The 14960-nt window shown below is 40.3% G+C and overlaps 1 protein-coding gene across 2 annotated transcripts in view; it reads left to right on the top strand.

The window, feature by feature from the left end:
- REPS2 (RALBP1 associated Eps domain containing 2) overlaps nt 1-14960 on the top strand; it is a 173168-nt gene that overhangs the window by 39791 nt on the left and 118417 nt on the right. The window contains exons 3-5 of one of the 2 annotated variants that reach the window (XM_011995516.1): nt 4411-4559; nt 7330-7456; nt 11544-11641. In XM_011995516.1, the coding sequence (XP_011850906.1) occupies nt 4431-4559; nt 7330-7456; nt 11544-11641 (354 nt within the window). In that variant the 5' untranslated portion in view covers nt 4411-4430. The remainder of the gene's footprint in view (nt 1-4410; nt 4560-7329; nt 7457-11543; nt 11642-14960) is intronic. The other variant, XM_011995517.1, reaches the window with a different exon arrangement.

Here is a 14960-nt window from a genome sequence, read left to right as displayed (position 1 = left end):
GTAGCAACTATCAACTAGAGCTGTGCTGTTTCAGTATGGTAGCCAGTAGCTGCATGTGGCTGTTGAGCACATAAAATGTGACAAGTACGAATTGAGGTATGCAAGGGGGGTAAAATATACATGGGAGTTTGAAGGCTTAATATGAAAAAATAATGTAAAATATTTCATTAATAGTTTTTAATGTTGATTGCATGTTGAAATGATAATACTGGATTAAAATAGATTATTAAAATTTTGCCATTAAAAATGTTTTGACATAGAAATTTTTTAATTGTGATAAAATACAAATAAAATTTCCCATCTTAACCATTTTAAATGTATAATTCAGCAATATGTAAATATGGTCACATTGTTGTGTAACTAGTTTCTAGAACCTTTTCACTTCACCTTACAAAATGGAAACTCTGTATTCATTAATATTCATTAAACACCTTCCCATTTTCTTTTTCCTACCCAGTTCTTGGCAACTGACTATTTTTTTTTTTTTTTTGTGAGTACAGTAACGCGATCATGGCTTACTGCTACCTCCGCCTCCCAGGCTCAAGAGATTCTTGCGCCTCAGCCTCCCGAGTAGCTGGGATTACAGGCGCATGCACCACTACACCTAGCTAATTTTTGTATTTTTAGTAGAGATGGGGTTTTGTCATGTTGGCCAGGCTGGTCTTGAACTCCTGGCCTCAAGTGATCCGCCCACCTCAGCCTCCCAAAGTGCTGGGATTACAAGCATGAACCACTGCACCTGGCCTGCCCATCTACTTTCTGCTTCCATGAGTTTGACTACTCTTGATGCCTCATATAAGTGAAACCACACAGTACCTGTCTTTTTGTGACCAGCTTATTTCACTTCCTTTTTTAAAAAAAATGTGGCTCATTCTTTTTTGGCAGATAATGTTGAAACACTGTGAACAGCTGCTGCCATTTTGATGGAACATGAGTTCTCTTCCCAGTACCCTCCCCTCCATATTGTCTAGCTAAAGAGGCTCAGTGTCACTTGCCATTTATTATTGCATTTATGCTGTTTACATTTTTTCTAATGGATTGAGGAAATTGAGGTATTTCTTTTTTTCTTTTCTTTTTTGAGTGACAGGGTCACCCAGGCTGGAGTGCAGTGACATGATGCAGCCTTGAACTCTTGGACTCAAGCGATCTTCCTGCCTCAGGCTCCTGAGTAGCTGGGACTACAGGCATATGCCACCATGCCTAGCTGATTTTTTAATTTTTTTTTTTAACAGATGGTGTCTTACTGTGTTGTTCAGGCTGGTCTCAAACTGCTAGGCTCAAGCGATCCTCCCACCTCGGTCTCCCAGAGTGCTGGGATTACAGGCATGAGCCACCACTCTCAGCCTAAAGTATTCCTAATATATCTGTATCTCTATCAAATATGGGAAAACAAAGGATTTTTCTCTTTTGTAGAGGGTCAAGTGTTTAAAAAGGAGCAGGCATAATTTTCTTTATGGAAGGGAAAAATAGTCATTTATATTTAATATACAAAGCATTTCTATGTTCAAAAAATGTAACCTAAGATACCATTATGAAACAAATTGTCATCTTGGATGGCCACTCTCATTGTCTCTTCAGACCCTCTGAACGTTTAGTTTGAACTCTTACTTTGTTTGCTGTGTGTTAATTCAATTCAGTTTGGGAGACAAGATTCTAACCAATGACTATAAATAGACCTTCTTCTTGACAGAATCATTGTATAGCAGATACTTTATTAATTTTTTCAACGTTTCACTATCAAATTTTGTGTACGTGTGACTAGGAAGAACACTAATCTGAGTATGGTGACTCATGCCTGTAATCCCAGCACTTTAGGAGGCCAAGGCGGGAGGATTGCTTGAGCTCAGGAATTTGAGACCTGTCTGGGCAATATAGCAAGACCCCATCTCTATGAAAAATAAAAAAAGAAATTAGCCAGCATGGTGGCAAGCACCTGTAGTCCCAGCTACTCGGGAGGCTGAGGCAGGAGGATCAGTTGAGTCTGGGAGTTCAAGGCTGCAATGAACTATGTTAGTGCCACTGCACTTTAGTCTGAGAGACAGACTTTGTCTCAAAAAAACAAAAACCAAAAACCAAAAAAAAAATTCAGACTGAAAATTTACAAGCTACTTTTACCTTTCACTTCTTAAAAGCTTGCATCAGTTTAAGGGAAATGGCACCTTCATGAAAGTTTTCCATGATAAGAATATTATTATGTATGGTTACAATTCTGTTAAGTTAGAGTTGCCTAGAACCACATGACCAAAGAAAGTATGAGATAAATTCAGCTGTATTTTGTCTTTTGCTGTTTGGTGGCTGTCTGGGGGTAGAGAGGTGGTTTTCTAGGCACATAGTTCTAAATAAGTGTCATAGACAGGGTGGAAGAATGTGTGAAGTGATAGTGTCCTAGACGATATCTGAGAGCCCTACTTAAGTCCTATTAATTGATATTCATAATTCAGTTAGTGTATTCCATTGCTCCTTGGAGGTATCTGTTGAATGCCAGTAAGACACTGGTCAGGGAGCTTATAAATACTGAGCATTTATTTCTTTTCTCCCTCAAGAAGTACTTGGAAGTAGAGTCATCCTCTTATGGGCAGATCAGGGTGCAAATTATTTTATGTGATCTTGTTTCATCTTTTTAGATCCTTTTTCCAGACCGAGCTGGAGCACATACCTGAGACCTAAACCATAGTATTAGCTTATATTTGATTTACTAAGAATCTAGATTTTCTTTTCTCTTGCTTTTTTGCTTTTGAAGCCCATTCCTGCTTTGAGTACTGGAGAGCTGCCTGAGATTGGGAAACATTAAGATTGGTTACTCTATTTATGTCTCTTGGGTCCTTGGCTGATTGATCACACAGGGGTTTGTCATATTGCCTGTTCCTTTTTTTTTTCTTTCTCTGGGATAGAATTTTGCTCTTGTTGCCTAGGCTGGAGTGTAGTGGCATGATCTTGGCTCACTGCAACCTCTGCCTCCTGGGTTTAAGCAATTCTCCTGCCTCAGCCTCCCGAGTAGCTGGGATTACAGGCGCCTGCCGTCACACCTGGCTAATTTTTGGTATTTTTAGTAGAGACCGGGTTTTACCAGGTTGGCCAGGCTAGTTTCGAACTGCTGACCTCAGGAGATCCACCCGCCTTCGCCTCCCGAAGTGCTGGGATTATAGGCGTGAGTGAGCCACTGTGCCCGGCCACCTGCTTCTTTGAATCAAATGTGGACATAGCAACTAAAAATAAACATCATGTGGATGTTAGAGAACCAGGGGCCTTCTTTGCCTGGGGAGCTCTAGGATACTTGCTTGCTGTTGCTAAGATGTTTTCTGGCCTTAGCACAGCATCAATCATTGAAAGTACAGCTGTGTTTTTGGAATAGAGAGATGATGGAAGTGCAAAGGCACACTGATGAGTATTATCCTGAACAATGGATACAGATGCAAATCATTATGCATAATCCATAGTGTCCCCATTTTTGTAGGGTTTTGTGCTACGTGATTGTGTGTGATTTGATGTGCTGAGAACTAGAAGTGTGCCAAAGTATCATTTCCGCTTTCAGAATAGTTTTGTTAGAATTTTGAAAGATAAGTAAATATACCAGACTGTTGCATTTCAACTCTTTGTAGCATTTTGAGTGGCTAATGGTTTTGACAGTAGAATGTGGCTGAATGATAGATTGATTGCTCTGACTTGATATTGTGGCTGAATGATAGATTGATTGCTCTGTCTTGATATTGTTTTCCTTATTCCATTATGAAAAGACAACCAGAGATTGGATGTGAAAATTCCTTAAAGAATTACATAGGGTGAGAAACTGTTCTACCCACTATGTTTGCCCTAGAAACAAGGGACCTTTCTGTAGAGCACTGGTTAAGAACCAGCTTGCCTGCATTCAAACCTTGGCTCTGCCACAGATGAATTGTGTGATCTTGGGGACATTACTTAGCTCCTTTATGACTGTTTCCACTTTTGTAATGGTGGGGGTGGTAATGATAGTACAGAGTTCATCGTATAGAGTTGTTGCGAGGATTAAATGAGTTAATATTTGGAAATCTTTCATACTGTGCCTGGCATATTTAAGTACTATGTGAATTTTACCTGCCACCATTTGTCATTTATTATTGTATTATACAATGTCATATCCTTTTTCTTGGTTGTTGAACTGAAGGATGAAATGGGAGATCAGTCCCAAATCTGAATTTATTCTGTGATTTGGCAACATTGAAAAATGTTAAACCAGAATACTTTGGTTAAACTATAGCATTTAAAAAATCATGACATTATTATAGGAGTACTCATTGTTTCTAAATCTAAATTTATATTTAGTGCTCTGGAATTTTTCCTCAAAAATGATTCATCTTTTGGCCATCGAGTTCCCCTTTTTTGCAGTTTTTAAATAAAGTCTGACTGGAGCTTCTCTGATTTCTGGTCCTAAAGAATTGCCTCTGCCTCGCTTTATGATGTCAAAGAATGATGGTGAGATACGATTTGGGAATCCAACTGAGCTGCATGGAACTAAGGTTCAGATTCCATATTTAACTACAGAAAAAAATTCCTTCAAAAGAATGGACGATGAGGATAAACAGGTAAACAGTTTAATCAGACATGTTCATTTGATTCTGACCATGAAACCGCATGTAGCAGGGCCTCGTATCTACTGTTCAGCTTCCAGCAAATCTCACCATCTGGAACCCAATTACAGACTTGGAAGTGAGCCAGTAAAGTTTTCTCTTAGCAAGAAAGAGAGACTGACACATATGAATCACCACCAGCCACTTAAGGGCCCTTTAGAGCCTACTTTAAAGTAGAATTGTGTCTAAAATAAGGCTACCAATTTAATACATTTATTGATTTCACTAGGTCAGTGGTTTTCTAAATGGATTCTTGGAAATGTAACTTCCAGGAGTTTTTAATGGATTCTCTTCTACAAAAAGAAGTCTGTGGAAAAGATTTCTCCTATTATAATAAATGTGTTTGGAGAATGCTGCTTCGTATTCCCTTGTTGAGGGAAGAACTAAATCCTTAGTCTTGGAAATTTGTAGTGCACGTTAGCACGGTAAAGGCCCTGAGAAGTTCTGCAGTGAAGAGACCTGGAAATCTGTGTTTACTAAACTTTTTTCACCAGGAAATTCTTTCTTGCGGAACATATTTGGAATACTATCTTGGGAAATGCTGCCATTACCCATTTAGCAGGTTTGGAACCAGAATAGGGAGGATAGGCTGTTAAAATTAGACTACTAATTGCAATAGTCAGATGATGATTGGTGGAGACAACAGAATAAAATCTCAGAAGAGTGGGCCTATCCAGAAGAAGTAAATAGTCTACACATTAGTGTACCCTGCAGGCATCAAGCTACAAGATACTTCCAGCAAAGATACTGAATCATGCAGAGAAGTCAAATTATGTTCAACATAGTGTCTTCTATAAGGTAAATACATTTATTATATCATAGGAACACTTGAGGCTGGGCACGGTGGCTCACGCCTGTAATCCCAGCACTTGGGAGGCCAAGGTGGGTTTATCACAAGAGGTCAGGAGTTCAAGACCAGCCTGGCCAACATGGTGAAACCCTGTTTCTACTAAAAATACAAAAATTAGCCAGGTGTGGTGGCATGCACCTGTTGTCCCAGCTACTTGGAAGGCCGAGGCAGGAGAATGGCTTGAATCCGGGAGGCGGAGGTTGCAGTGAGCCGAGATCACATCACTGCACTCTAGTCTGGGCCACAGAGCAAGACTGTGTCTCAAAAAAAAAAAAAAAAAAGGAAGACTAGAATGAAAATGTTTTTAAAATGCAATGAATATTAAACGATTATGTTGGAAAACTAACTTCTGTGACTTAACCTGTGATGTTGTATAGATGAGGTGTTGCTACAGAAGTTTTATATGGATAGTTAGGGGAGGTGTAGCACATCCTGTTAAACAATTCCATGTACTGTCACTTTCATAATTCTGACACATTTTAAACCAGTTCTTCAGGGATATATTTAAAAAGGAGGAGGTATAGGAATTTTCAGTCAGTATTCTTTGGCATATTTTCCCACCAGCATTTGGAGAGGAATGAGGGTCCACTGTCCCACAGTGGTTGATGGCCTGCGAAATTTCCAGGCCCAGTCCCTGACTTTGTGAATGAGAATATATCCTTTCATTTCAGGCTGAGTTTATGCATGCCCCACCCAGTCTATGGGTGTGAGCTTATGCTTTAGAGCAAATATGTTGCTTTTGTTTTGAAGAAGAGTATTTGATCAATATTTCAGATTACATGTTTTTCTTTAGACTAAGGGAGCCTATATATATATAGTCTGTGTGTTGATAAAAAGCATTGTTTTGGCTGGGTGCAGTGGCTCACGCCTGTAATCCCAGCACTTTGGGAGGCCGAAGCAGGAGGATTGCTTGAGCCCAGGAATTCAAGACCAGCTTGGACAACATAGCAAGATCTCATTTCTAAAAAAAAAAAAAAATTAGCTGTGCGTGGTGGTGCATGCCTGTAGTCTCAGCTACTGGGGAGGCTGAAGTGGGAGGATTGCTTGAGCCCAGGAAGTCAAGGCTGCAGTGAGCTATGATCATGCCACTGTGCCGCAGCCTGGGTGACAGAACAAGACCCTGTCTCAAAAAGCACTGTTTTCTTGTTACTTGAATACTCCAAAGTTACCAGTCTACTAATAAAGTTTTTTTTTTTTTTAAAAGAGGAAACCCAGCAGCAGATAAGGTTGCTTACTTTGCCTAGGGTTCTACATCAAGTTCATATTTGAATTGAGATTCAAATTGTAGCTTGTTAATATTTCATCTTAGTGTTTGGGAGTAAGCTGGTTGGAATGGTTTACCTATAATGAATTGTTTTGCAGTCTCTCGCTGTTAAAAAAAAAAAAAAAGCTAGCATTTTACTTTGACATAGTAAGCTCCAAGAATGTTAAGTATTAATCATTTAGAAATATATATTTTAATATTCACATTTGCTGGAAGACTTGATAAGTGTAAATCCAGGAAATAAATTTATTAATGAACGAAAATGAAGTCTATCCACAGAGAGATCACAGTTGGGAGTAGGTATGAGTGTTATTTCGTGTGATCAGTGTCTTTCATTTTCCAAAGGAAAATATTATTGGAATAACCAAAAGTGTTTCAGGCTGCTTTTAGTAATTTAGGTAACTCAGCACTGATGAGATTTTATTCTCTGGGAGACTTTTTGAATCCTCAGACACTGCTGTTTAACCATGCTGCATTTTTGAGAAAACATTTCCCCCCATTTGTTAAACCAGCTGGGTCACCAGCAGTAGAGTTGCGTTATGCTTCCTGACTGCAGCTCAGAACGCCAGGCTTGAGTGATCGCCTCTGAACTCTGATCTGGTTCTTTGAAGCAGGAAACACAGTCTCCCACGATGTCACCCCTCGCCTCCCCTCCTTCTTCCCCGCCTCATTACCAGAGGGTGTCCTTGAGCCATGGCTACAGCAAACTGCGGAGCAGCGCAGAACAGATGCATCCAGGTAAGAGGCGACCTGGGGGCCAGCTGTCCCAGGCAGTGTCTTAGAGACTCCGTAATTTACCAGTCAGTGATGCTTCAAGCTGCTTAATTTCCTGATTTAATTACCCTTGTCTTTGGAAACATGGCTCAATTTAATTTTATATTCTCAAGCAAGGTTTTTTAAAAAAATGGATTTAAATATATTTGAGTAATGTTTCGTCTCCTGTCCTAGAAATTAGTTCATCTTTAGACTTTTAAACAACAAGATGATTTAATCTTTCATACACAGATTTTATTGAATAGAACATACCATGTTAAGGGCTTGTATTTTTTTGGAATTGTTATTCCTTTCTGCAAACACACTGAAGATATTTATATAGTAACTGCTTTAATGAAATTTCTTAAGAAATGTAACCGCAAAAGCAAAAGAGTTGATCCAGTCTTTGAAGACTGAGCACATAAATGAAAATATATAGGTCCTGTGCTTTGGAATAAGGATAAAGGAAATGCTAGGGGTAGCATTTTGCTGAGGGGTATGTAGCATGCACAGTTGTGGGGTTGCCTCCTTGCTCACATTTATGCTCTGCTGGCCTCGTTAGGTAGTAAAATACGTTAGTTCTGAGGATGACTTGCAGAGTTTGCTGCTCAGGTTGCAGTACCTAAAGCACTGGAAATTCACTGCAGCATCTTGTCCTCCTGGGGTTCAGACTCCTAGTTTAAGATATGACCAATTTAAAGATATTCTAGAATTGGATATCTGAAACTGCCCCACCCCCCATTTTATTTTGTGGGCGGTGGCACCAAATGACCCAGTTTCTGCAGGTTTTTTACTGCATTAAAAATAGTGGTGACTTTTAGAGGGACACAGAAATAAAACTGCGTGCTAGGCTGAATAAAGAGAGGCTGTAATCTTGCAGAGAGAAGCAGGCGTGGCATAGTGGCAATAGCTTTTGATTGGAAGCAGAAGGTTTGTGGGTTTCTGTGACTAGCTGTAGGACTGGGCAGACCATTGAACATCTCTGAACCACGATTACCTTTTCTCTCTCATAATGGAGTAACAGTATTCTAGAGGGGTATTAGAGGATCAAGTGAGAATGTGAGTAAAGTCCTATGCACGTGCAAGATGATGTTGATAATGGATGGTAACAAAAAAATCACTGTCCTGTAACTTGAATATCGCAGTAGGGTTAGAAACTAAATGGAATTGAGAATTCTTCATTTTCCTCTTGTAGTTTCCCCTGTCTGATTTCCCTATTTTCAGGAGTGGTTTTTTTTTTTTTTTTTTTTTTTTTTCCTATTTCTAATCTTATTTGGGGTTTGGAAGTTGGTTTTCAATTCACAGGTCAAACTGTTTTTGTTCTACTGAGTCAGCCTGTCAGCAAGTTCTACTTTGGTATTCATTATAAAACGTTTCTGTACCTCCTACTTAATGTCCCATTCCCTCCTCATTCCATACAAATTGGGCTTCCATTCGCCCAGTGGTAATGAAGCAGCTTGCTTCTCTCCATCTTTCTTGACTCTCAGCAGCCTGTGCCAAAGCTGTCCATGCCTTCATTTCTTTTCATACTTTTTAAAAAGTGAGGTAAAGTATACATATGATAAAATGTACACATTTTACTTGTTTATTTTTGAGACAGAGTCTCACTTTGTCACTCAGGCTGGAGTGCACTGGTGCGATCACGGCACACTGTATGTAGCCTTATCTCCTAGGTTTGGGTGATCCTCCCTCCTCAGCCTCCTGAGTTGCTGGGATTACAGACATGTGCCACTACACTGGGCTAATTTTCTTTTTGTATTTTTTGTAGAGATAGTGTTTCGCCATGTTGCCCAGGCTAGTCTCGAACCCCTGGACTCAAGCGATCTGCTCTCCTTGTCCTCCCAAAGTACTGGGATTGCAGGTGTGAGCCACAGTGCCTGGCCATGCACGTTTTAAATCTTCAACTTGAGTTTTAGCAAATGGATAGGGCCATGTAGCTACCACTTCGATCAATAATTGAACATATCCATTATGCCAGAGATGACCCTCTCCAGTCACTCCCTGCCCCCTAATGCAGTCACTGTTCTGATTTTCATCACTATCATTAGTTTTGCTTCTTCCAGAACTTCATACGAATGAAAACACACAGAATGACTGACTGTACTCATAAATGTTTGCCACCTTTCCTTCAGCGTAATGGTTGAAATTTATCTGTATTGTTGTATCAGTAGTTCATTCACTTCAGAGTGATGAAATCTTTAGGTTTTTTTTTTTTTTTTTTTTTTTTTTAACACCTCTCCTTGGAGAAAGATGGTACTTCCAGTTCTTATTAAACCTCTTGTAAGGGGATCAAAGAATTATTTGTTTTGCATTGTATTGCATGCTTGGGGTTTCATTTGGGAAGAAAGAGAGTTGAGTAATAGCTACTTTTTAACCTCCTGAATTCAGATCCAATTGAGGAAGGAGCCAGAAGTCAGACAATTGATGGCCTGAATATCGGCTTTATTACTGATATAGCTGATCAGAGCACATGTCTTAGATTTGTGACCAGATGGGCTTTAGACACTCACCTTTCCAGTCACAGGCAGGCTTGGCCATCCCAGGTTTCCCACACAAGTAGGAAGAGAAAATCTGCCTCTCCAAAAATGGCCCCCCATGCAGCTGAGTCTTCATCCAAGCCCTACTGATGAGACAGTTCTGTCTCTTCCAAGAGAAGGCCCTTGTAGGTGAGGGATGGAAGCCAAGGGCCAGATGGTGGCTTGTTCCCCCATGTGTCTCCCCTGGAAGTAGAAGCTCTTATGGGAAGCAGAGGCACGTGGGATTCACTTCCTAAGGAAAGCTCATGACCGCTATCACCCCAACCATGCCACAGTTCACTGTGTTTCAAACCTTTTGGCAGAGCGCAATTGGTATTAGTGGTTTAATTCAGTGCTCCATCAACACGGAATGATTTTAAAAGTCCTACTTCTCAGAAGACAATGGCAGCCTACCCGCTGAGACTTACTTTTTAAGATTTGGATTATGTGCTCTCTATGTTTGTTTATTTTGCAGTTTTTATATTTGTATTCATTCGTAGCAGGTTCTTAAAATCTACTTAATGGGTTGCCGGGCAATTGTTTTGCTATTTTAATGTGTGTTAATACATTGTAACGTTTATGTTCCGGTTACTAGGAAGAAATACAAAAAGCAGATGTGAGCCCAAGAGCGATGTATCATTCTTGATGTGCTATTGTTGTACCTTCTTTATTTTAAAAAGAGCAAACTGTGTTAAACATGAGGTCATAACAGGCTGCTCTGCTCTCTACCTAATTTTATTTGTAAGTAAGCTACAGAAATAAAACATTTTACTTATTTATATATTTTCAAAAACTTGAACTATTAACCTATAGAGATGAGAAATAATTTCAACTTGGGTGATCATTTCTGCTTTCTGTTGGAGCTGCATACTACCTGGTTATGTTTAACTGTCTCCCTGCCATATTGGTAAGGTCATTATTAAGTCTTCTGGAAATAAAAGGAGGGAAAACATACATTTGTTTTTGTGGCTTAAAAAGTTATTTTAAAGGCAGCAAAATTGTTTTTTTAAAGTTTGGTTATTGAATAGTAGAATAATAAATATAAAATATATTCATTTTTGTAGTTTTCTCTACATGATTTTACATTCCGTTTGATTTATTTTTCAAAAATAATGTTGGTTCTTAGTGTTCAAAATGCACATTAGTTTTCTTCTTAGGGAAGTAGATGATCAGTGGAAGACATTTACATAGGGGGATATATAGAATTTACCTCATATTTAGAATTTGAACACTTACGACACTTTTCTAGCTATTGTTGCTTTCTATCCCAATTGAAGTTCTCACTGTTCCACCTTCACAATTTATTCCTAATCTTAACCCAATGTAAATATTTTTCTGCTTATCATGAATTGGTTGAATGTCTTTAGATTGTTTAATGAAATTGTGCCAAAGAGAATCAGGGGTTGTCAGTCCTAGATGGCCCTATGAGTATATACTCATGATTCTGTTACCAGTTCTTTCTTGAAAAGCAGTGGCTGTATCAGTTTGAATGTGAAGTCGTAATTTTTGGATGGAATCTTTGCATACCATGCTGACTTTCCTTTCTGCCTTTTCAGCTCCTTATGAAGCTAGGCAGCCGCTTGTCCAGCCCGAGGGATCCTCTTCAGGGGGCCCAGGAACCAAGCCCCTTCGGCATCAGGCTTCCCTTATCCGGGTAAGTGATGATGCAGGGTTATGCCAATGGGACAGTACAGTCAAGCTTTGGACTTCGGGGACATGGCTTTTTGATGGACCCTTTTTTTCATTGAAAGGAAGATATGAAACTGCTCCTTCATGCAGATATTGCATGTCTTGTTTGGTTGCTTGTATAAATTCCTAATTCTTTTCTACTGTGTATGTTTCTGTGCCTTCTCAGTGTCTCTAGAATAAACTAGGCTGCTTCTTGATGTTTAGTATATCTAAAATGTCCCTCTGCCTTCACCTGTCTAGTCATTAGCCACTGCCTTCAGGAGAGCTTCACTTTTTCTAAAGCAGCCCGTCTTGTCTCTGCCTTATTCTTTATTATTACTCATTTAATGCATGGTTAACTGTTTTCCATTTGTTTTGTGCCTCTAATTACATGGTAAACTTTTGGAAGGCAGAGGTAGTTCTGTATTCTCTCTCAGTGTCTAGACCAAGAGAACAGTTATTGTACAAGTGGCAGCAGCTACTGTTTCCTTATGTAATAAATACAAAAGAAATATGGCAAAAGCTTCTGGCTATACCACAGCTTAGACAATTTCGGCTTCCCTTTCTGCAGTGTTTTCCTTTGGATAAAGAGCTCTTATTGTGTCCTCTGTCTGCAGCTGTTGCCTTGTGTAGTGTCTCTGGGTCCTGTGCTGGGAAGTTATATTCTCAAAGAAGGCTGTGTGTGTGTGTACATGCACGCGGGTATGCAGGTTTACTATTTGACACTAAAGGCAAGAGGAAGTGGGGCGGTTTGTATAACATTTCAGTCATCTAACTCGGGAAGAAGGAACATTTTTGCACAGGCACTTCTACTCAGAATAGAAGGGTGGTGTCAGACACTCCCATAAAGACGTGGGCTGCTAGTTTGGAACAGAATAAACAAAGTCTTAAGAAGATCCTGGGGTTCATGGAATACCTTCTGGGGATGGGGCACTGTGTTAGACAGGGTGCAGAACTTGATCTTCTAAGGTGGGACTCTGTGTACAAATAATTTCTTAAAGATAATAATTTAGCCATAGGCTATTTTTTATATTTAATGCTTCCTACAACCATAAGATCTAGTTACTGCTGCTTCTAATAGTATAAGTGAGTTGACTGTGGTTGAGAGAGGTCAAATAGCTGGTCTAAGGTTTCATTCATAACTAGTCAGTGGCAGAGCCAGAATTTGAATCCAGGCCTGTCCAATGTCAAAACCTGCTCCTTTCATTACTTTGGCCTACATTAGAGTCCCATATTGTAAGAAGGCTAGGTTCTAGAGTTGGTACATAAAGAAACGTTGGGTGTAGTGAAAAATACTCTTGAAAAATCCCTTATTGGTACCACATTGGAGAACCAATATGCCATTTGCTCCCACGGCCAGTACAGCTCAGTTTTATCCCCAAGTTGGAAAAGACACTTGTTTCTTCAGCTGAGCTCCAGATGTAGTAGTTGGCTGTGTGTTTAGAGATCCTGTGGTACAAAAATATGTGCCTTTAAGCACGAGAATCACACCCACTGTGGAGTGAGGTTTACGTTAGAAAAGGTATCAGTAGGACTGGGATTTATCCCTAAGCTCTGCAAAATGTGGCTGTGCAGGTTCCTACAGAGTGTGTCCTGGTCTACAGAGGCCAGATCCTGAATGGTTAGGATGATAGTCAAACTACCAGTGCATACTGAGCTTCACAGCAGTGTGACTGGGCTAACCAGACCCTTTCTACTTAGCCCTCTGGATGGCATGGGCATGGATGCTCATTTGGATTGGCACCCTGTGGCTTCTCTTCTAATCTCCACATTCCCTTTTCTGCTGACAAACATACTTTGGGAGCCCTTCACTCAACTGATATTTAGTGAACACCTATTAAGTGCCAGGCACTGTGTTGAGAATACAGAAATGAGGCATAACACTAACAGTTTCTGCCCTCATGGAGCTACTGGAGAGATGGTCATTAACCAAACCACCACAAAGTAAATATATAATTGTGATATGGGATATCAGTAGGAATTACACTATACTTTGAGGATGAAAATGGGCGTGGGATATGACCTAGCCTTGAGGGGCAGGGGCTGATCAAAGAAGGCTTCTGGTGGGGGAGCAACATTCGAGTTACGAGAAGGGTACATAGGTGTTACCCAGGTGATGGGGTGGGAGTGCGGGAGCAGGTGAGAAGATGGAGGGAACCACATATACAAAGATATTTCCTATGGGTTTGGCATTTTATGGACATTATCTCTTTCAGTGCCCACAGCTAGCTTATGAAGTAATTAGTGTTGTTATCCCATTTTTCAGATGACAAAACCTGAGATTTAGAGACCTTATTTGATTTGCCCACATTCACAGCTAGGAAGTGGCAGGGCTGGAATTCAAACACTGGACATGATTCCTCAGTCCCTGGCTCAGGAACCAGATGGATGGTGGTGTCACCTGTTGAGTTAGGAAGCCCTAGGTGAAACACTGGCACTGGGGAAAGATCACAAGTTTAGTGTTTGATGTCGGGAACTGAGGTTTTGAGATAGTCCAGAGAAGTTGTTGAAGAACTGGTAGATTACATGGGTCTGGAGCTTGGGAGCAAGCTTAGGCTGGACGTAGGTATTTGGCAGCAATTGGCTATCAGAAGGTCTCATGGTATAGTGCAGAAAAAACCAGGCAGATGCTTGCCCAAGTCCAACAAAACTGTGTGACCTTGGGCAAGTTACTTCTCTTTTCTGTAATACAAATGACTTCGAACGGATTTAACAGCCCATTGTAACAATCAGCAACAGACCGATTCTCTTAATGTGTCTGTGGTTTTCATGGCTGATGTGTTTTTCTTTCCTCTGTTCTTAGGTTTCCTTCTTATGCCTGTTAACTTGGTTTGGCTGGACTCCATGTTCCAGAAAGCAAAATGCCAACCTGAATTAGTCATGTAGATGAGGGGATTTGAAGTGAAGGTTCTTGGTGATAAGGGATTAGTGTTTACTGGGCATGGTGGTAGGCCTAGGCTGGGGTGACTAATTCCCCTCATGTTGCCACGTTAATGTGCCGATGGCAACCTTCTTTCTCTTCTAACTAGTTCTCTGGCCTTGTATTCCAGTTCTTCCTGCCTGGTTACAAGGGGGCATGTCCTCTGGGTCCTGGGGGAAGCCTTTAGGGACTCCCAGCCAGTGCTGTTGCAACCCATGGTGTTGGCATTTTAGAGGTGCTTATGCCAATCCAGTGCCTAAACATTGGAATGATTTGTCTTTTTGCTTACTATTTTTAGGAATTTCGCTTTTGTTCGGGTGTTGGATTTTTTTCCCTTTGAAATTTCAGACAGTAAGCATATCCTATGTTGGTGGATGGTTGATAG

Source organism: Mandrillus leucophaeus, unplaced genomic scaffold (assembly GCF_000951045.1).
Source record: "Mandrillus leucophaeus isolate KB7577 unplaced genomic scaffold, Mleu.le_1.0 Scaffold490, whole genome shotgun sequence".
Classification (NCBI taxonomy): Eukaryota; Metazoa; Chordata; class Mammalia; order Primates; family Cercopithecidae; genus Mandrillus; species Mandrillus leucophaeus.
The sequence above is the reverse complement of the archived record's forward strand: the minus strand, read 5'-3'. Positions and strand labels throughout refer to the sequence as shown.